We start from the raw sequence: 22,480 nt of genomic DNA, 5'->3' as shown, positions 1-22,480 counted from the left end.
GGAACTAATTTCCCCCTGACTACCTGCATACAATTCTGCTTCCTGACTTAGCGAAACATTCACTACAGTTCAACATCCATAAGCATACTCTTGTCTTTCTTCCCACAGCTGTTACCCTCCTCCATCCTATTACATATAACAAAATTTGCATAAAAATTGGAATATTTCTTTGTGACAACAATAAATATCTTTAAATTATTACTGTAGAACAAACCTACAGTATTCCAGTCATTATGACATGTGGCATATTATATACATAGCTATTGTGTTATATCAGTGTATCCATTAATCATATACATGTACTTTAAAGAAGGATACAGCTCTAAATTCTGTTTGACTGTGTTTTTGAAACATAAGGATTTATTTTGTTCAGAGACACATTAGCTCTACACAGAAATACACCCTGGAGATACTAAAATGCTTACCTTTATCCATATTTCCAGGGGACACAGCATTTAAATCACCAAACTGTAAAATAAACAATAAAAAAAAATGGACACAGTCTTAAGGAAATGAGGACTTAGAATATCTATGATGTAGGGAATCTGTGCTCCACTGGTTTGATGGTTGCATTCATTCAAATGCATGATCTTAGCTGCAGCCACATCCATAGCAGAGCAATTTCCCATTCCATTTCAGTCTTGTGCTTATTAAGACAATTATCACTAAGTAAACCCTCAAAAATTAGAATGGAGAAGACCAACCTTTTTTAAAGATTGCTTCCTCAGGGCCTTTGTTGTTTCAAGTGAACTATTTCTGTGTTTTATAAAGCCATAAATTATATTGGATATTCATTCTGAACTGCCAACATTACAACAAAAAACTCCTTTAAAATTTCCCAGGCACCAGTTTAATTGTGCTGGAACAAAAATGAAGCATGTCACAGTGTTGTTAATCCACCTGTAAGGCAGATGAATGGCACTGCTGAGAAGGGGTTTATAACTTGGTAACTGATTTACTTCAAAATTTTCTTTTAAAAGAAGCAGCATGTAAGTTAGAAACCTTCTTCCCTTTCCTTCCTCCGTTTCTTTTGTGTAAAATTTGGAAGAGTAAAATGCCACCAATGGATATCTAAACATTGTTTAGATAGATACATTTCTAACTTATAAATGATGATACTAGTCTTTTTCAGAAGAACTTTGCCGATACCTGTGTCCACAGGTGGAAGAAGAGGAAGGGAGAAGTATGAGAATGCTTTTCTCAGCTGCAACCAGTTTATACTGTTTTACAGTGCTTGTTGGACAGTAATCTTCCTCATTTTATTTCAGCCATTGAACACACAGAAATGTAAGAAGACATGCATTTCATGCATTACTTCTATTCTGCCCTCACCTCCAAAAATTTTGCAGTACTTACTTCTTCACAGTATTTCCACCTTCAGTCTCGTAAACTTTGTGGAAGGCCCTGTGCTACATTTATGCCTAACATATTAAAGTATGCTGAGACAACAAGAATGTAGTACCTGCATACTTGTGTAGTACCTTCTGCAAATGTAAGGCAAGAAATGTAAGAGCATGTACACTGATGGTGGGTCCTTCTACTAAGTAGAAACATTATTTAATTTTTCTGAAACATGTCATGACACATGATATAAAAAAATTGACAAAGCAAGATGAGAGATTATCCAACTTCCCTTGAAAGTATATAATATCTTTATAATATTTGGTAAGTCTATCAATATATCTTGTGGGAAGAATGACAACTTAACTGACAAAATTACCTGTAATTTATAGGTAACACAGAACATGATAGAGTGACTTGCAAGTGCGAAAATGTAACAAATCCGTCCTATTAACAATTTAGCATATTTTCAAATCTATCCATCTTCCAGCACCTTTGAAGCATTATTCTTTGGGAACAGTTCATGCTTTCCTTACTTTCTTACTCAAAAGAAAAGGTCAGATGAACTACTGAAAGGAAGAAGATAAGAGAAACTTTGCCCTGCAGATACCATAGCTGAGTATAAAAAAAGAGTTATGAATTGAGACTCTAGATCTGCTTTTTAAACCAATTATCTTTGAAACAACTGTATGAAAATGAAATGCGTTGCAAACCTCTATGTATGTCTGCACTGGTATGTGAACGGCCAAAATTCCGTACAGCCAAAATTCTGCATGTAAACCAGCTTTCATATGTCAAAGAGGGTATACATTTTGTGTGGGAATTATGTATGCAAATGCATGTAAACATATCCACAGAAGTAACGTTTTCCTATTACTATGCTCTTTTTTATTTTCACATAAAATGTTTGGATTTCAAAAAGTGGAAAATGGCTGTGGGTTGATCAACATGCTTCAAACTATGCACATGAATCTGTGTGCAGATTCATAAAAGAGCAAGTTCATTTAGAAATAATTGATTTTAAGAATTCAGTGTGATTTTAGTATTCTTACAATGAACCAGTGAAACAAGTTTGAAACCACTGTATATATCTGTAACTTAGTCTATTGGCCTACCATTCCACAAACACACTTAAATATGTGCAGAAACACTTTCTCCAATTCATCACTAAATCTATCAGTCTAGTCTCTTACAATTATCTTACCTCTCCCATAACTGCAATAGGTGTCTCTCCTGTTGCCTGAGCAACACGATGTTCTACTAAGTAAAACATGTATTCATCGTATAGCAAGCGGATCAGATGAAAAGAGCCAAAGCTAGCAGCACTGCGCAAGGTTAAATCCCGAATCACCATTGAGCTATTCGAAAATAAAAAATATATATATGTTTATGTATTATATGTCACAGCCATTTTAACATTTATCCATGTAGACAGACATTTCACCTCAAAACCAATATTCTCAAAAGCAACATTATCCTCAAATGTCTGATTTAAAGGCATGACCAGGAAAGGGCAATTGTTTGCTTCTCTCCTTTCTCTGAAGATACTGTTGGACACCACATAAGAAATAACCAGACTGGATTGGTTTTGGTATTGACCTATGCATAACTACCACTAATTCAGCAAGTGTAAAACTTAACTTGAAAAAACTTTGTTGAAAAATTAAACAACTAAAATGGTAAGAAAATGATTTGATTTTAAAGAAACTATTGCTTAAATAGTGTCTCTTGTGTCAAACTTTCCAGGGCAATGGTTTTAATTGCCAGAATTTAAAAAGCTTTGAATCTTAGAATTCAAAAACAATAGGCTTGTGTGTTCGTAATATCTTTGTATCTTCAGCAAGCAGTTGCTACAGTCAGGTTCAAAGAACAAGGTTTACTCTGATAACTGTTTCAATAAGCAGCTAACATGGAATGCTTGTCTTAATGTTCTTTTCATATATTAAAAACAGCTTTTGCCTTTCTTATCTAATAAACATTAATGCCACAATGTTTTAATAAGTAATACTAAAAACAGTGACTTGATGACTGTGTAGTTTTTTAACCAAAACAATTCATAATATGTTTTGAACTCTGGACAAAATTACACCTGTATTCATTTTCAGATGGCCTTTAAATCAATAAACAAGGGCCATTTAGGTCCCTGTTAATTTGCTGATAGCCTTGAGTTCAATGTTAGTAACAGAAGTCCACTGAAAAAAACCCCATGTTTTTCATGATGTACCAAGCCACTGTTTGATATTAGATTTGTCAACTTCAGTACAATGCACAATTCATCAATTAATAGAATAGTTAGAATGTTTTAAAATATATTAAATACTACCTGTAGAAAGACCATTTTAACAGAAATTGCCGTGCTGCTTTAGGAAAGCTGGGTCTTCCTTCATATGGTTTCAATGCTTGCATCATTACATTATCCAGCCAGGCAGCCCACTGCTCCAGAGTGCTCTGCTGTTGAAGAGTCATCTTGAAATCTGTTTCCAGTCTCTGAACCATGTTGTCATCACACTGGCACACCCAGGAAGCCTGCTCCTGTTACAGCACATGGCAACTCTTGAATTGACAATACATAAGCCAAAGCACACAATGTAATTGTATCTCAAAGGTTAAGCTTTTCAATGGGTGAAAGAGATTGGACCCACTTACTAGACAGACTAAGAAGTGGTTTTTATTTTACATCTACTGTAATTTTGTTGAAAGCAAGTAGCTGGGAAAAGCATAGCAAAAAAACCAGACATCAAATAAAGTAATTAGAACAAACAATGAAAACAACAAAGGTTTCCTGTTTCCCACATTAATTTGTGAAAAAAGGCTTCTACTTTTGTAATTTTTCTGCTGAAATACTTGTATCTTGTAATTTTTTTCTGGGATTTCAGTCAGGGCAAAGAGGAAGAAGAGTCAAATTCAGGGGGCTAAGGTAATAAAAGAAGTAGCAAGAAATCAAATGCAACATTCCTTTTATTCTGAAGAAGTTAAGCTTAAAGACAAATCCTCTTACATCTTCATATAAAAAAAAATTTGTATGCAAACAAGGATTGTTTGCTGATTCTACGCAGTAATAGATTACACATTACTTAAAGACAACATAAGCTGCACACAAGTGGAGAAACACATTATGCATATAGTAATCAGCAATTTAGTCAGTGTTACCAAGTTTAAATAAAGCTAACTTTTCAATTCAGAAAATGAGAAAAAATGACAGCTCACTAACTGCAAGCCATTTCCATTTAAACTCTAGCTGTCATGTGCCACGTTAACATCTCATTCACAGACTCTGTATCCATGTCAACATATTACTGTACTTAATATATTCTATCTTTGGTCAAGAACTTTTGACTAGATTCCTGTTAAGTGTGTTAGCAAGTAAATATTTGTTCACAATGAAGAGAAACAGAGAACTACCAGGAATTGGAATTTTTCACATTACTAGCTAAAAGGACAAAATTATTTTTCCTCAGACAAGCAAAAACACATAGAGAAATTAAGCTTAGTAAAAACATTCATTTGTGCTCTATAGGTTCTAACCATACTAATCTAATCTATTATTCAGGAGTGTTCAGGAGATCTTGTAAATTCAGGCAGAGCAAGGTAGAAAAAATATACTAATGTATAGGGTTTTAAATAATAGAGACAGTCTCTACTGAAAACACAATGCATTTAATAACTTTAAGAGACATTCAGAAGATACGCTACTGTGATCAAATCCTAAAATACCATTTTTGCTATTAGTAAGCCACGATTCATGGTGAATCCAAGAAAGTATCTGCTCTACATTTGCACAGAAGTTGGAAGAATATGTGCATTTCAAGAGAGTAAATGGAAACCAGGTAATGGTTCTGAGCTCTTATCTTCCTAAAGTGTAAGCTGTCACATTTGGACTGAGTCACTACATATATGAATGAACAAAATATTAACGCTTGACATTCTTGATAGAATGACGCCTGACAATGATGTTCAAAAATCACAGACGAAGTAACACTTAAAAAACCCCTGCTATTCAAAACTAAATTTTACCTGAACATTGGCAAAATCAACACGGTTGAGATCATTGAGCATCTGGTTGATTTGTGAAGTATTTTGAAGCACAGCACGAGCTGCTTGAGCCAGGTGATTAAGAGATGTGTATCTTCGCAGAGTCTGGGCAAAGGCACTTACAGCGGCAACCTATGGAGAAATTTATTATTTTTAAATATTGTACTCCACAGAGTAATTCTACAGATTGGCTTCCATCTCAATGGTGTATATTAATGGATTGTCATATTTATATTATATCATGTAGCAGATCAAATAATGTTATTGCCTCTCCCATTATCTGATGCTTGATGCTAAACATGAAATTTAGCATTAAAGTTAAAATGCATCTCCTTGAAAATGCTATTGCCCACTTGGTTTGCCACTGCAAGAATAGTACTTCAAGTTTCATCTACCTTGGTTTGTATCATCCTCTGTGGAATATTGTTCATGGCATTTGAAAGCCAACCTTCAAGGCTTTTTGCAAAATTGCGAATGGCTTGGGTCAAGGCACCTGTGCATTGGAGAATAAAAACAGAATGAAAAGAAAGCAATGTACCTGTCTTGAAATGTTTTACATCCTCAGAACTCTTGAACACAACTTTCAGGTCTGCTGCGTTTACTTACTAGACAAATCTAGTCTAGGTTCGAAATGCCTAACTGAGAAAAAGATTACACAATCATGATTTTAGTTTTGGTTTAATAGGCAGTTGTGACTTCTTCGCCAGACAATCTTCCAAAGAAGTTTGCGAATTTGCAGTATTGTTTTGGGCACTCCTATACAAGAACAACACAAATTGCAGCAGTTGTGATGGAATTTTCCATCACAAACTTTCAGCTTTCCATTTTACCTAAGCACCTATTTTAAAAAACGAAAGTCTGGGGATAAATCCACTTACAGGAGAACTGCAGTTTTCCCTAAGTCCAAAGAAATCTTAAACTATGTTGTAGCACTGCTTAATTCAGTTTTAAAGAATAAATTCCATTCACATGCAGTACTTAAGGATACCTTCAATAAGCAAGATACAGGAGTGTGTTTCACTGACAGAAAGTGAAATTTTATAATTTCAAATTACCACAATTTCATGTTACAAAGTATTTGTGTTAGCTGAGCCCTCTTACGATATCAGTTTTTTTTCTTCTTTAAGGTTTACACATGAAGAAGCAGCTTTTTTCTTCAACTGCCAATCCCCTAGCTCACTTGTGCTGCTTTGTAAATTATTTCTGTGCACTTACTGACTATGTATTCACCCACATTTTCTTAACTACTAGACAAGATGGAAGTAATATACATAAATTCTGTATGAATGGTACTTAGACATTTAAGAAAAATATTACTGCTTTTTCACTTCTGGTGTTCTCATTACTCCTTTTTACCCAAGTATATATATGTCACAAAATTATTTGCATCACTGCAATGCTGATGTCCTTTAAAAATAAACATGGAAAAGCAGCTCAGGCCTTAAGAAAGGCCTTTAACTAGAAAGAAAAATAGACAAATAAAAGGAATTCCAAGTTCTGAAAAAATAAAATAGCTAAAGTAGCTAATCAGGTACCACTACTGTATAGAACCAACAGGAATTTCAAATGAACTTTGGAGATATATTAAACATAGATTTTTCTCATATCCGTATGTATACATTTAGCCATTACCAAAACCATAAGTACCTAAATCCTTGAACTTCTTGAATTCCTTGAAGTTCATCTGAACCCTTCCAGAGGATTGTTGCATGATAAGCATGATGCAAAGTAAATGGCCTAAATCATTAACTATTACTAGTCACACACTAAATGATGTGGCAATGGCTGAAAGTTGATTTGCATATGTACCTAAAAAGCTTAATTTCTAAACCAAAACCCCTCTGACTTGTACAAAACTGAACTCTACAGTCTTTCCAGTACTTTAATGTTTTGTCTGTCTGGAATTGTGTAATATGGTGTGGAAGTCTATTTTGCATAAATTCTCCACCTATCATGGAAACTAACTCAGAAGCAAATTTGTTACTGGCCATTCTGCCATGTGTGAAGATGCAAGATGTCCATTCTAAAACATAATAGCTCTTGTCTATTGTCAAGGACGTTAGATAATTATGGTATTTATTCCTGACTCAAAGGGACAGCATTTCACCTTTGTCAAGAAAAGGAATTTTGTTGTTTTATACACAGCAATTCTTCACATTCTGTGGCTGCGAAATATTTCAGCTGACAAATTTAATACAGAGGTTAAAAATAAAACCATTTTTTCCCTCAACAGCCTCTTTTTTCTGCTCCAGTAATATGTATCAACAATAGGACTTGTCTAAAAGAAAAAACACTGAAGATCTAAACAAAAAAAAAACCTTTGCAAAAATTATGCTTTCTTCAAGCCCCTTTCAAATTAATATTTTTCCCTGTTTTGAGCAGCAGCTGCTGCTATCTTTCCATTTATTTAAAAAAAACATAAACATGCCTTTAATGAAGCATTTACAGTCCCAGCTCCTCTACTGAGTGCAAACTTTCCTACAAACTACTATTTTCCCACAGAGGATGATGAATTTGTCTGCTTCATCCAGCTGCATTTTTGTTGTATTCAACCTTAATCCATTATCTCAGTCTCTTGTAATGACTGGAGATGCTTTTATTCAAAAACAGGAATTAAATTGTAAGATTTTAACCATTTAATAGTGAAGAAGAACCTCAGATGGCCCGTCATTAAAGGAAAGCTGCTTAATAAAGCCATTTAGTTAGCTGGCCCTAAAGGGTAAAGCAAGAAAATATGTTAGCGGTCTTCCAAATTGCCAGTGAGTGCAATTCTAAGCATAAAACCACTGGACCATTCACAAAAAAGAGGCAGAAGTCTCTTGGAATGAATTTGTCCAGGCATCAGATAATGTATTTGAACCCAACAGTCTGATAATCATTTCCAATAACACAGTAGGTATTAATTATTTAAATATGACTGGTAATTCTAGAAAGAAGGAAATAGCATGAAAAGGACACGATGCATCTAGTTATTGATATTAATTGATTTCGTCCCATTTTCTTGAAATCCTGTACTGGCAATGTCCAATGCACCTTACGAAGCAAGGCAGGAAGACAGCATAATGTCATTTAAGCAGCTGTCTAGGGATTGCCAGGCTTTGCAGGAAAAGCAACTGAGAAGGAGAGGAACAGGTTTGATGAAAAACTGTGTCTGCATTACCTTTTTATTCAGAAATTAACTTGCTTTTGCAAGTGAGAATTTTCACTCAACCTCTTTAATTTATAATTAAATTTGTGGGGGTTTTTATTTAACAATTATTACTACCTAATTGTTTATGATACACTGTATTACTCTAAAATCCTCTAAAATACATAAAGGTATTCTCATTAGAGAAGCAAAACCTGAAATATAAACCAATGCAAAACAAATTACACAAGTAATCATTGTCAATAATGGCATGCATTTGAGAAAACATTTTTCCTCTTTTCTGCTATATAGATGCATAAATTATGTCAATTGCTACCAAGAACTTACTTGTTCCTAAAAAAAAAAAAAAAACAAAAAAGTAACATGTGCATTGTAAATGGCAAACATTCATATTTTATACATTTCCAGTTTCACTTTTTTTTGGTATTATACACAATTTGCTAAAACCTGGTTTTATTCCACTGGCCAGCAAGAAGTCAATAAAACTTTTTTGCAAGGCGCTACCACCAAATATTCTTACCGAGTGCTTATTACTGCTGGAGTCACTATAGCAGAGGAGGTGTTCACAGCATGAAAATACAGCTTTGTTACCTGAAAAACTACTTATGGCCCTAATTGAAAAAAAAAATAAAAATCCAACTTTCTAAAGTAAATACTGTTTTTCATTGGAAGAAGATAATACATAGGAAATATGAGGGTTTTAGTGGATTGCTAACATGATTTCTTTATAATATTTAGGACAGTATATGTGAGACAATAAATACTTCATGAAGGAGTTGAACTTCACATAAATTTGTTTTCAACCAAAGATAGCCATAAAAATACACTGCTAGAGCAATGACAGGTTCCAGTAAAATTAAATTTAAAAAGAAAGCTCTACTCCTGGTAATGATGGTATGACTGGACAATTACTCACTATTTCATGCAGGATGTATGACAGGAAAACAGTAGATTGGAGTAATAAATTGGACTAGGAATTTCTCATTGACTTAACAGAACTGACTTCAGCAGTCAGGGACAAAGGACCTCTCCAAACATGGAATCACAAAGACCACAGTTCTCTTCCAGACTAATCAAAGATTAATATGTGATGTTTGAACTGAAAACTACTGAATTTAGTGGAAGGATTGACTGACAATAGTGCACATTGCCACAGGACTTCCTCCTATCAGGCATCCTGGAGCCAGGGTAAAAGGGAAACATTTTTACCTGAAGACATAACAGATATAGAGAAAGAAGTACATTTAGTATGAAATTTTATCCTAAAAACTGGATCTACCAACTTTTAGAATTCAAGGCATTTCCCAGCACAACTCCTCATACAACAAACTAAGGATAAACTATACATGGTATTTTGTAATTTTCAAACTTTTTTCTTAAGCTGCCCTGTGAGGCACAAATCCACTACCATACACATGCTTGCAGAAAAATGTAATGATTTAGGTGTTGAACTTACTAGGAATAGGTCTAAGGACGTCAGGAATGAGAATCTCCACCAAAGCCTGGTACATCACATGGTCACAGTTACACATCCATTTCAGAATAGACTCATTCTTGCACAGAGTAATCAGCTTTGCTTTAGGAAGTCGACTTTCTATTTCACTCAGATTGCTGGTGTTAGAAAAAATGTAGCAAATTATAAATGATAATGCAATTATGGCACCCAGGTACATGGTTTAGCGCTAACACGGCAGTGCTAGGTTAACAATTTGACTTCTCTGACCTAAAGTTTCTATGATTCCATGATTTACAGCACGTAAAAACCTCGGTGTTAAAACATACTTTTTTATACAGGCGTCATGGATGTCTCAGTTGCACCCAATATAACTTATTTATGTGTTGTCTCACACGGAAATGGATTTAAGAAATGTCTCCATAATTCTTCTACAGCTGATAAATGGTGCAGACATATGAATGATCCTTTTGGCTTAAAAGAAGTGTATCAAATATTGGGAAGAGACACCTTCACTACAGCTGTCCATACCCCCATGGATGACACAACCGTTTCATGACTGCCCTCTGGCATATGCCCAGACTATACAAAACTGCCAGACAATATAAATTTAATTTGGAAAATAATTATAGGAGAAAAAATTATTAAGTTAAAGCTAATATGATTTTTTAAATTTCACACTTAGATTATCATGAGACACATTAAACAAAGAGAAACATCTATTGACCTTGGTTCATTAACAGGAGTGCCATCAGGTGGAGCAGAAGGAGAATAGCGCCAGAAAGTTTGCCACAATTTTTCTATCAGGCTGAATTGAAGATTAACAACCACATCCAGTATTGCCTGAAAAAATAAAACAAGAGATCGTACTGCCTTTTACCCAAAATCCCTCCACTCCCTACTCCAACTAGATCTACTGCTCTTTTCCTTCACCACATAGTGGAACCAAGGCAAACTGGACATTTTATAAATGGTATCTGTTTTAATACCGTTGATATCCATAAATTACCCAGCACTCTGTTGTGCACAGAGACTTGCAGAAGACTTGCATGGAAGCCTCCTGGAACTAGTATGGCCTATGTAAACATATCAGAGGAATTTAAGCACAGGAAATATTTACTGCTACTGCAAATAAAATAGTAAACCTGACATGTTGCTCCTTTTCATAATGCCTTATAAGTTGGAAGCGCCTTCAAAAATAATTTTAAAGGACGTATTGTTCAGTATCAAATGCAGCTTAAATGTCTCAATGTTTCTTTGATAAGAGAAAAAAGTTATTGCTTATAATGTCAAAGAAAATAAAATTATAATCTATCCTGATTTACATTTCCTATTGACTAAACCAAAGATCTACATGCACAATCTGAAGTTTAACATTCTGAAACATTTAATTCTCAGTATCTATTACATATTACTCTTTCTCCTGAAAGGGGATCCTCAAGGAAACCCTTTTCGTTATCCTTTTCAATGAGATAAATAAAATATAGTGGGGAAAGTCACACGCCACTACCATGGCTGCAATATATTTGGCACTATTCTCCTGTACTGACCTTTGGTAAAAGTCGTGGAGTTTCAAAAATAAATGGTTTAATAGAAATACCTCACAGTGCTCTCTATAAAGACTCTGTAGTGATTTGATGTCCTCAAAGGTAGTACCATCTGGCAGAGAAGATATTTCAACTTCTCCAAACTCTGGCAGTACTCGAGATGCATCTGTTGTCATGACAACATAATGACAGAGGTGCCAGTTACAGTATGGTTAAAAAAAAAATTAAGGATTATACAAAGAAATAAATAAATTCCAAAAGGTCATAATATTAAAATATTAAAGTATTTAATATCTATTGTATGCCAAAACACTAAATACATTAATAATTTTTAGTGAAAAAAAATACAAAGTTATACTTGAATAGATTAAAATGCTATCATGTACACAGTATATCTATATAGAGAAGCTAACATGCTTTTTCAGATTATTACAGTGTGAAAAGAAAATATCTAGAGTCAGTGCAGGAGAGACTAATTCTTGAGTAATTTTTTTGTTGTTCAGCTGAAGAGTTTCTATGCTGCCAGGTATGAAGGGGCTTAATAAACTCAATATACATTTTTACTTGACATTTACTAGACTTTCAGGTAGAGCTAATATGTGCTTTTACTATTTGCCAAATGTTTCCAAGAGACAAGCTGTTAAGATAAAAATACTGGACTGAAAGGTACCTGGAAAAGAAGACTCAAAACATTTTAATGCTACCCTTATGCTCCAAGTAGTTTTATTAAAAGCAAAATCCCAACCAAATAAGCCTACACTAATAGCAAACTCTATCAGCACAGCCAAGGACTCCTTTCACATGAACAATTAACTAAATTATGATTTATTTCTATGACTGGAATACATGCTTAACTGGATCAACAAATCCATAATTTGGATATTTTTAAACATGACCTTTAGGGTTTCAGTTGAAACTATTTGTCTCTTTCCACTTGCAACACTAGAATATCTGCTCAAAACAGCCAGGGGTGGCTAACCTGCATTGAACATAGTAGTTCAATGCCATCCTTCTACCCCAACTTTCATGAAATAAAAGACACTGTAATGCATGTGAAGGAAACAACTTTCATAGCAAGAATTTCAATAAGCCCATTTAATATAATTATGCAAAGCAACTTCATTTATGTAATATGAAGTATATCTCACCCTATTTTTCCTTTTATACTTACATGATGCATATTAAATATTGCATAAAGCTCACATGTGTGAAAGTGCCTTTCTGCTCTGTTGAGAAAAAGGATTTTAGAGAGGGCAAGATAACTTCAGAAGCAACTATTGTACTTGTCTGGCTTGATATTCACTGTGATAACAAAGTTCATCTTACTTATTTATATAGCAGTATAAAACCTGCTTTCATACCTAGAAACTGCTGATGATGTTGACTTTGGGCAATTACAGTTTGTTCAACAGATGTGCCTGTCTGTTGACCACTTCCTGTGAAGCCATCTGCAACTCCATCCACTTTCTGCATAGGCTTATACCTGCAAAAATATCAAGTACAAAATTATCCTTTCTATATACTACTTCATAAATGGAACACAGAGTTTGCTTTTTCCATCTCAAAATAAAATTTTCAGGACAAGTGACAAAAAAATTTAGAGATTCTTACTTACTTTGTAAATAATAGAAGAATAATAGAAGCTAGAGTGTTAACAACACATTACAGAATTCACAAAGGTGGTATTCCAGCAGTGCTCCAAATTTCTGGTAGAATTTAGCTTAGTAATAGCATATTGTAACACCGGCAAATTTATATCAAAAACAATCAAATCCTTCCCTTTCCACACAGCTTGACATAATTTTGTAATACAAAGGTAATGTTTCATTCCTTTTAAGAAGAAACAACATTACTGTCTAAGGATAACGAAGACTTCAACATGAGCACTTTGGGATACTGAAGTTATGCAAATAAAAAAGGTGCATGGTTCCCAAATTAAGAAAAGGAATGAAGAAAAATGATGTGTGGCACACATTCAGTCTACAGCCTTTGCTGAAGAGGACTAGAAATGTTTATTCTATTAGACGTACCTGACAGAGATGGTAGAATTGGTATAACTACCCAGAAAAAATATTGACTGCAATTTACCACTAATTTAAAAGACAAAAGAACCACGAGAAATATTAATAAGCTGACAAAAGAGCAATATTACTATAATCATAAAAATTACAATATTCGTTCTTTTAGTTCTCTCTCAATAAATCCTCCTAGAATTTTTCAATACACTTGGATAACAATGCTAAAAACACATACAGTCATATATGAAACACTGAAGTTAAATACTAAGCCTCCTATAGCACAGTATTTTTCATGTAACAGCTACCTATTGTGCATAATGGTACCTTGCAGTTCCCACCCCTCATCAACACCTTTACAGATTCTTGCAGCAGAGCTTAGGATTGGTGTGAATTGAGCCCTAATTGGGTGCATGTTGGTGCAGGTAGATGTGTGCAAGTGCACAACATGAGGCACAGGAGAAGTGTGCAGGAACTGCACACAGAGCCATATGTGTGATTTCAGATATAATTAAGGAACATACTGACACAAAGTTAAGAAAATGATGCCAAACAGACTTAGGTAAGGAAAATAAGGGAACTATGTAAGACATATGGTGGTGTTAAGTAAAAGAATCAAGCAAATAATACAGAAAGAAATATGCAACTATATAATGAAATTCCAAAATCACTTTTTCATTGTGAATCATGAAGAAGACAAGAGATATGACAATGTTTGGCTGACTAGCATAATTTTTCCAGAAATAATTCTAGTTAGACCACTGTAGCAAACGTTTTGGTGCACATATGTAATTCTGAATCCAAGTGAATGAAATGTCTAAGTCAATGACATTAAGTTGGTCAAGTAAGCTTGCTGGGAGATTTTGTAAATATCTATTATCATTCCTTACTATATAATTCTGCCATGATTTTTGCAACAAGCATTTTCTACATAATGTTATTATGAGACATCTCTTGCTCCTGCATTATGCTCAGAAAAAGGCAGTTAAGACCATATATCCTACCATGAGCTTCCATTTAGTGTTGTAGCTACTCTGTACTGTCTGGAAATGACAGTAAAATAATTTCAGATAAAAGTGACCTTTGTGTTTGAAGTTAAAGTTTGAAGTTCCATATCTCAGTCGTGTACAAGGACACAAAATATACTTAGTACACTATACCAAACAGTTCATTCAACTGAATTTTTTTGAATGAATAAGTGTTCTAAAGGTGACTTGCCTGACATGGTGCTCTCCTATCTGTGAGTGTCATGAAATCATGCATCTAATATATTTTACTTTAAGGTAATATGGATGGCTAGTGACACCTGTCAAATCAAAATTAATTTCAAAAAATTTTACTCATTTCCATTTTTTCCCATAAAATTTTCTGTATAACATAATTTTTAATATGCATATTCACACATTCTTTCACCACCAGTACAGCCCTGTGCCACTGCCTGCAGCTAGTTCTGAGCTATCACAGGTTCCTCAGGAGCCACAGATACTAAGGGAATATACTTACATGTACTTGGAGGCAAACCATTGTGGTCACATTAATTCTTCACAGGGAGATGAAATAAGTACCAAGCAACTTAATAATAAGTTCTCTGATACAAAGTGTGAACATAAAATGATACAGCAATGAAAAGAAACAGGAATGTTTGAATTTAAAGCTCTTACTGCTTTTATTCAGCTTGTGGGACAAGAACGCAGTATAGTTAAGAAGAATCTGTTCATATTATAGGTCATTTTATTATTATTTATTTTCTAAAAATTTACGACAATTTCTAAATAAATATTCTTTCACATTGATTGGTGCCTGACGTCACTGACATCAACTGGCTATCCAGCACACTTTTATTTTCACAGCAGAAAAGCTGAACAGGAATTCCAACTTGTCCATGTAAGGAAAAGTAAGGCTTGATGAACTAGAAATTGCAGTGAATAGCTGTGTTTCACACTTTACCTTTGTTTCTGCTGCATGGGCTGCTGTCTCATGGCCATATATTGCATGTCCTCTTGTAGTCGATTAAGAGGAGAATCTGGCTTGACACGAATCCCATAGTAATGATATTTGGAGTTCCCCCTTTATGAAAGAGTAAGAGTTAAAAGAGCAGTAATACTAGTTTTACATATTTACATTACAATTACTTTACAATTTACATTGACTGGAAAATAAAACACAAAACAGATCTGGCCCTCCTGTCATACCTGTTTTACATGAATGTCATTTTACTACCTTTGGGAAATTAATTTACTCTCTTAAATATTATCAGCATATTAACTTGCACTTACTAGAGTAACAAAATAAAATGCAAATAAATGCAATTTATATAGTTATGGGTAAACAGTATTCTTAGTGATTTCCAAATGGCAATTTATGTTTTATTTGTAATGATAAAAATCTGAAATGTAGGTACCAAAATATAAGCACAGAAACCTTCAAAAGCAGAAGAAATAAAACTATAATAGCATCTTGAGAAAACATAAAACTCTTCAACATGAAGAAATATAACCGACAGACAAACAATAATATTTTAATGCAGGTTTTGTGTATTCTCTTGCCTGGCAGACAAGTTTGTTATTCATAATTACTACCTTGTTTTTTTACTATAATTCAGGATTTTAACGGCACAAACCTAGTTCCAAGTCTTCTGGTCCGCAGTCCCATGAAGATTGACCGTATGAGTTTTCCAAAGGAGGCAGCATTGACTGGATCCAACTTGTGCTCCTGACAGTGTCGTAAGTAATGGTTGTAAAGGGTACTTCTTGGAAGGCTCACTCCTTCTGCAGTTTCATAGTTGTCTAAAAGCCACTGAAGCTATATCACATACAAAACAGAAAAAAACCACCCTATTACATACTTTATTAAAAATATTGTAGCCATACAGCATTAACTTCTGACTATCGGAACCACTCTTCTGGTCTATTAAAAAATTACTTCCTTCCTAAGATTGTCTTTAAATGTTAATTAAACAATAATGCTTTAATATATTCAGAATTACCAGGAAATAGCAGAACTCATTGCACTTGTGACCTCAAGAAAGTGTCCTTTTCTTAAAATACTTTTGGTTCAGTACCACACATCAGTACAAAGTGACAAAGGTATCTATGCTTTGAAGACAAATTGTTAGTACCACAAAGAAATAAAGTAGTCATGAATGTAATGCACATAAATTGCAGAAAACAAACTCCTTGGACGCAATAGGTAGTTAATGTATTTTTAAACCTGGAATACGATACAGTTGGTCAGTTATTAAAAACCATTAAGATCCAAATAAGATAAAAGTTACTGCATAAAAGTCAAAAAGCTACCTAGGTAACACTGAAAATAACTGGTACAATCATTAGGGATACAAACCCATTCAGCTGTAGCCTGCTTGCCTTTGACTTCCAAAAGGAACATAATTAATTTCTTGGTAATCTTAGTAATCTTTTCATGTAATTGTGGTAGATAATTAGAAACATGCAAGAGACTTTATGTAACATCACAGCATGTTCTAAGAACAGCACACTCATGAAAAACCTCTAGTTATTGCTATTATAAAAAAATGTAAAAAGGACAATTTAATACTCCTAGATTAAATATTAAAGGAAAATGGCAAATTATATAAAAACCAATATAGTCTGAAAATATTTATTTTTTTTTATAATGAATATTATTTTTTTTATAATGAAACAATTTTTATTTTTTTTATAATGGAACAAATTTCATTGTTTTAGTTTTTTTGATAAGTCAATATTTTCCCTATATTTCCCAGTACTTGTCATGGATCCCTAGCATTTTCTAAGCTCTGGAAAAAATACAGAAAGAAGATGCAAATGATTCCAAAACAAAACATTTTTAGCTTGGTTTGCAGGCAATTTTGCATTTCAAATAAAGAAAATGGAGTACAATAAATTATCTCTTATCGTATTATTGTTTTATATGTCCTAACACTCACAAGTTCTTCCAAACTGAGCGTCTGTCATTTTGAAATAAAGCTGAAGAAAAGGTGTAACTGTAAATATTTGAGTTTTGTGAGAATGTATTAAAGTTATTTCACTACTAATCTGACATAAACCTGTCTTGGCTTACAAACAAAGGTAATTATAACTTTCAATGGTTGCAATCTATCCATATTGAAAATCTGTATTACATATATATATAGTATACATATATATATATATATATATATATAGTATAGAGATATACTATATCTATATTTATTATATAAATCTGATATTGAAAATCTACTATTACAACTCTATTTTTATTAAAACATTTATATAACATTTTTCATATATTATTGGATCTAGAACTGAATCAAAATGATACAGAACGTGAAGTACTTCTGCTTTCCCCAAGGGGGAAAACTCTGTCAATCCCCAAAGACTGACAAACAAAAAATAATTATTTTGTAATTAAGTTCTGCATGTATCATTAAAGATATTTTCTTCCAGATGGTTTCTAATATATTATTAATCACTTTGAGTGCACTTCATTAATTATATGAATTTCTAACAGATGTTATTTCAAACATAACTTGCATTATTCAACACACAAAAAGCTCCAAATCGAAAGTTAAGTTCAATATAAGAATTTTTGGTCTTGGAAGGAGTTACTAAGTAGCAAGGGCTTGAAATCCTTACTTGATAGATTATAGTCTGGAAAAAAAGTGTAGTTAATTCATGATTTTAAGAGAAAATTGAATCCAAGTATTATTGTAAATAACTTTAGAAATAACCCAAACATTTGTCTACCAAGCTGAAATACAATTCTAAAGCTGTTCAGGTTTGAGTCTTGGCTTATAAATTTGTAGTACTGACCATAATGTATTGGTAAGATGGAGAAAGGTATGAAATATTTACAGAGCCAGACCTGTTAAACTGAGTGTCACTTCAATTAAGCTTCAATGTTTATAAAACACTCAACTATCAATTAGTTGAATAAGTTGATCCCATGCAGAAATACACCAAGAAACGAAAACAGAGGAGAAATGACAAACTCCTTAAAATGAGAACTCATATATTTAGGAAGAAAAAAATCCTACAAAACATTGAGATATCAAAGGATGAAAATTTAAACCTGAACTAAAATATTCCCACAAATTAATCACCTGCAAAGTGTATAAGTTAATTAAAAACACAATTTTGAATTCTATTTTAAAATCTGTTAAGCCAATTATTTTAATAAATGCCAAACCAAACCATTAGAAGACAAATTCAAGAAAAGTTTAAAGAGACAAAGTGTACATCTACACTTAAACTTACTTTACACTGTCCTTGAGTTTAAAGAAAATAAGCATTGCTTTAAAAACAAGCAAAATATCCTGTAGGCTTGATCTAGATTTTAAACGTCTTTCAAAATGACGAAAAACAGAAAAGACTTATTGCCTCTAAAATATTCACAAGAGTTGTTTTAAATTTTTCTTTCCCCACAGAATCAAAGATACATCCCTATCAGAGTTATTTTTCACGAAGTGTTCACAGTCAAGAAATACCATTGTAAGTCTTTACAGCTGGAAGGACTGTGATCTTCTGTGCAAATCTTCTTATTAGGAAGACACTGAATAGTGCCTAGAACTAGAAATGAGTGAAACACAGTTTACTGAGGCACTGCAGCTTATCTTTTGATCTTTCTTGGTTTTACACAAAGACTGTGGACTTCCTAACATGTTTAAGCAGAAACTTACAATAGTTCTAGTGTTTTAAGTCTTTCCAGAAGGTTCTAAAACATTACCGAAAAAGTTATGATCTGTTAAAAATTATATTTAAACAATGACTTTGATATTATCAGTCTAATAATATCTATTATTATTTAAATAATAATTTTGATATTCTCTTATCTTCAAAATAATTATTTTGTAAGCACACAGCAAATCTAAATGTCCTACTGTATATAATTTCCTGTAAATTTTTATAATACAGCTTTCTTCTTACAATTTAAGATTTAAGAAAAAAAAAAAATTACCTAAATTCTCAACAAAACATTTTAAATTTTAACTTCAATAAAACCGGACTCCTACAGGGAAAAGAAAATAAAAAATTCAAACCCAAACCTTCTAAAGCATACATTTTAAATTTGATTTCCAAAGGACAATCTCTACCATCATATTCTACATTCAGACTGCAAACTAAATTTCAATTTCTTCTGTAAAGCAATAAGGGTATTTGAATTTTATATAATAAGTAAAGCTGAGAAGAAAAAAAAAAAGCAATATGAATACAAACCAATCAACATGGCAAAAATACAAACTTCAAAACTGTAAGTACCAACAGAAAAAAAAAACATTTCAGAAAGACTAACAAGTTACAAAGTAATAATATTATTTATATAATAAGTTTAAAATTAACATGGTCTTTTTCTTTTATTTTAAGATTATATATAATGAACTTTTCACTCTATTTGGAGATGATGTTTTTGCCCAAACATATTTTAGTTTTGTCTATGAGAAGTTCTTAACTTTAAGACTTGCAGGGTAAGAACAAAGTAAAAGGCAGATGAATAAGACATTTCTGTGTACTCCAAATTAAGGCACTGATTTCAATTTTTACCAGGTCATCATAAGGATCCTTAGGATTCTTAAATAAGTAATTTCAAAATACAGTCTCTAGTCAGAATAAATGAAGAAACACCTAGGAATGACCTAAGTAATTATTTAAGTGTGCTGTTTGTTTCTTCTCTTCCTCTTCACATGCCCCAAAATTAGTATATGGTACACAGTTCTTACGACATAGATAAAATGCCAAAAGCCAGCTAATTTAGAATTAATTGAACCTTAGCTTGACATTTACACTGTAACCCGCAAAACAGTCAAATGTGTTAACTCATCCTAACACAGGTGTTGAGCATAGGGAACAGGTAACACTCTGCAATATACCATAAAGACATTTAATCTGACAAAATAAAGCCATGGGAGGTGTAGTAAAAGATTACAAGCAACTAAGATGGGAAGATTAGAGCAAAAAGTAATAATAAAATAAAACAAACATTTAGAGGCAGGCTAAGCATGCAGAACAAGCAAGAGAGAGTGTATGTGAAGAAGAGACAACTTACATGGCTGTTGAGAAGAGAGCTTCTGTGAGTGGACAGACCATCAGACTTTTGCAGTGTCTCAATCGCCATTTCAATCTGATAATAGATGTCATTAAAAAAAGGACTCAAGATGGGATAGTAAAAAAGCCTGATCAGAGAAGTTTTGACAGATTCCTTACAGATCAACAGAAATGCCTGCTTTATTCCTGGCTAGGGCATATATTTTATCAAAAGGCCTCATTCTAGTGTCCCAGTGAACACAAGCCTCCTCAATGAGGTCAGAAAGTAATTTTGTTTTCCTTGTACATATACTGCAGGATCACAGCCTCAAAGTTCATTTTACCTTCCAAGCTGCTCAGAATGAGCTCAAAGAAGTAGAATTACTGGTGAGCTGCATTGAAATAAAAATAACCCAGACTGAACAAAAATATAATCACTGAAGTAAAAATAAAAATCAAATAAAAAATCCCTAAATGATTTTCAGAAAGGCCTCCATATGTTTTCCCTTCAACTAGACCAGGAAGAAACATGCAGAGCTTGCAATAAGAGTTGAATTAGAAACAAAATTTTAACTATCTGAAATCACAGAATCAAATCCCAAACCAAAGTAATTCAATAGGTTTTACTCCGTTAGCTTCACTGGGACAGGACATCAACCCTTACTCCTGTCAGCACCCATTGAAGATCCCCAGCTGTCAAAGTAAATGGAAAGTCAGGAGTTACACAGACTGCAGGATCCAGCCTTTAGAAAAGAGATTTGTTCACAATAATTTTGCTTTTAAAAAGGAAAAGAAATCACAGTATAACTAAAATACAAAGTAGATTTTTTTTTAAAATGCAAATGTATGGTTACTCTCACATCCATTTTCTTTCTTTTCCTTTTAAATAACAATGGGTATTTTGATTTTGATCAGTTTGGCAACAACATTAAAGAAAAAAACCTAAGTGCAATTTATCTGGGGGGCCAGAAGAGCAAAAACCAACAATGAAAATGACAGAGACAATGGAATGCACAGTAAGAAAAGGCACACAATTATTAGCTACAATAAATGGCCAAAATGAAAGCAATGGAACCACCACTTACACTTTAAAAATTACTTATAATTATCTCTGTAAACATTTTTAATGAGCCCTCTCTTTCTTACTTCAAATACCACAGTACTAATTATAATTTTAGTGACATATTTATCAATATTGTCTGAATTTACTCTCTGTATACTAGAAACAGAAAGCTGCTATAGCTGATATTTGAATTTACCTGTAAAATTAGTTTCTACTTTTTTTCCAGGGCAATTGACAAGTATTTTAATGTATTACCTGTGAGGAGTAATTTATTTTAATTGTATAATAGTAACTTTGCAAGTCTTTAAAGAAAGGTACATTATTAAATATATACAATTATTATGTAAGAAAACTTTCTTGCCTGGCAATTATGTTCTTCCTTTTAACAGTCTGACTTCTTCACTGACTTGCTTCCATGGAAAATACTATGAGGTCAAATTATTCAATCACACAGGAAAGATCAAATTTTAAAAACATGCCACATGACAACAACTACAAGCTGAAAAGATCATCATAAGGTCAGTTTACTATATATTGTAGCCAGAGAGTTTCCCTCCCTAACAAAATGCTACAATCAAACAATTGAGACTGTATAGACATTTAAATCCTAAATCTGAATGTCAGGTCACAAGTACCACAGTGCTTAATCCCCAGCAGCACTGTACACCAGGGTTACACGGCCTGCTACCCATTCCCACTACTGCCTTACTCTCATTTTGTTACTGCAGCTTGTGGACTTCTTTGTTCAGGGAACCAAATTGTTAAAAGATTGGCATCTCTAGTAATATCTCTTGAAAAGTGGCATTACAGATGACACTGACTCCTCACTGCCATGTTGATTCCAGAGCTTTTGGGGATTTGTCGGGCTTTTCATTATTTGGGA

At 33.3% G+C, this 22,480-nt stretch overlaps 1 protein-coding gene across 4 annotated transcripts in view; it reads right to left on the bottom strand.

Moving 5' to 3' along the window:
- The window catches only part of RFX3 (regulatory factor X3), a 113,347-nt gene that overhangs the window by 7,249 nt on the left and 83,618 nt on the right, over positions 1–22,480 (bottom strand). For 2 of the 4 annotated variants that reach the window (XM_014252298.2, XM_005522695.3), the window contains exons 5-16: positions 20,557–20,631; positions 16,157–16,338; positions 15,484–15,603; positions 12,883–13,004; positions 11,575–11,687; positions 10,702–10,817; positions 9,978–10,132; positions 5,769–5,866; positions 5,356–5,505; positions 3,665–3,873; positions 2,546–2,699; positions 426–468 (exon numbers count right to left, since the gene is read on the bottom strand). In XM_014252298.2, the coding sequence (XP_014107773.1) occupies positions 426–468; positions 2,546–2,699; positions 3,665–3,873; positions 5,356–5,505; positions 5,769–5,866; positions 9,978–10,132; positions 10,702–10,817; positions 11,575–11,687; positions 12,883–13,004; positions 15,484–15,603; positions 16,157–16,338; positions 20,557–20,631 (1,537 nt within the window). The remainder of the gene's footprint in view (positions 1–425; positions 469–2,545; positions 2,700–3,664; positions 3,874–5,355; positions 5,506–5,768; positions 5,867–9,977; positions 10,133–10,701; positions 10,818–11,574; positions 11,688–12,882; positions 13,005–15,483; positions 15,604–16,156; positions 16,339–20,556; positions 20,632–22,480) is intronic. The other 2 variants (XM_088054178.1, XM_088054179.1) reach the window with 2 other exon arrangements.

The sequence above is a fragment of the Pseudopodoces humilis genome, chromosome 4 (genome assembly GCF_049639895.1).
Source record: "Pseudopodoces humilis isolate 2021_Gansu_Grassland_sample_001 chromosome 4, ASM4963989v1, whole genome shotgun sequence".
NCBI lineage: Eukaryota > Metazoa > Chordata > Aves > Passeriformes > Paridae > Pseudopodoces > Pseudopodoces humilis.
Note: the sequence above shows the minus strand (reverse complement) of the source record. Positions and strands in the feature narration are given on the sequence as shown.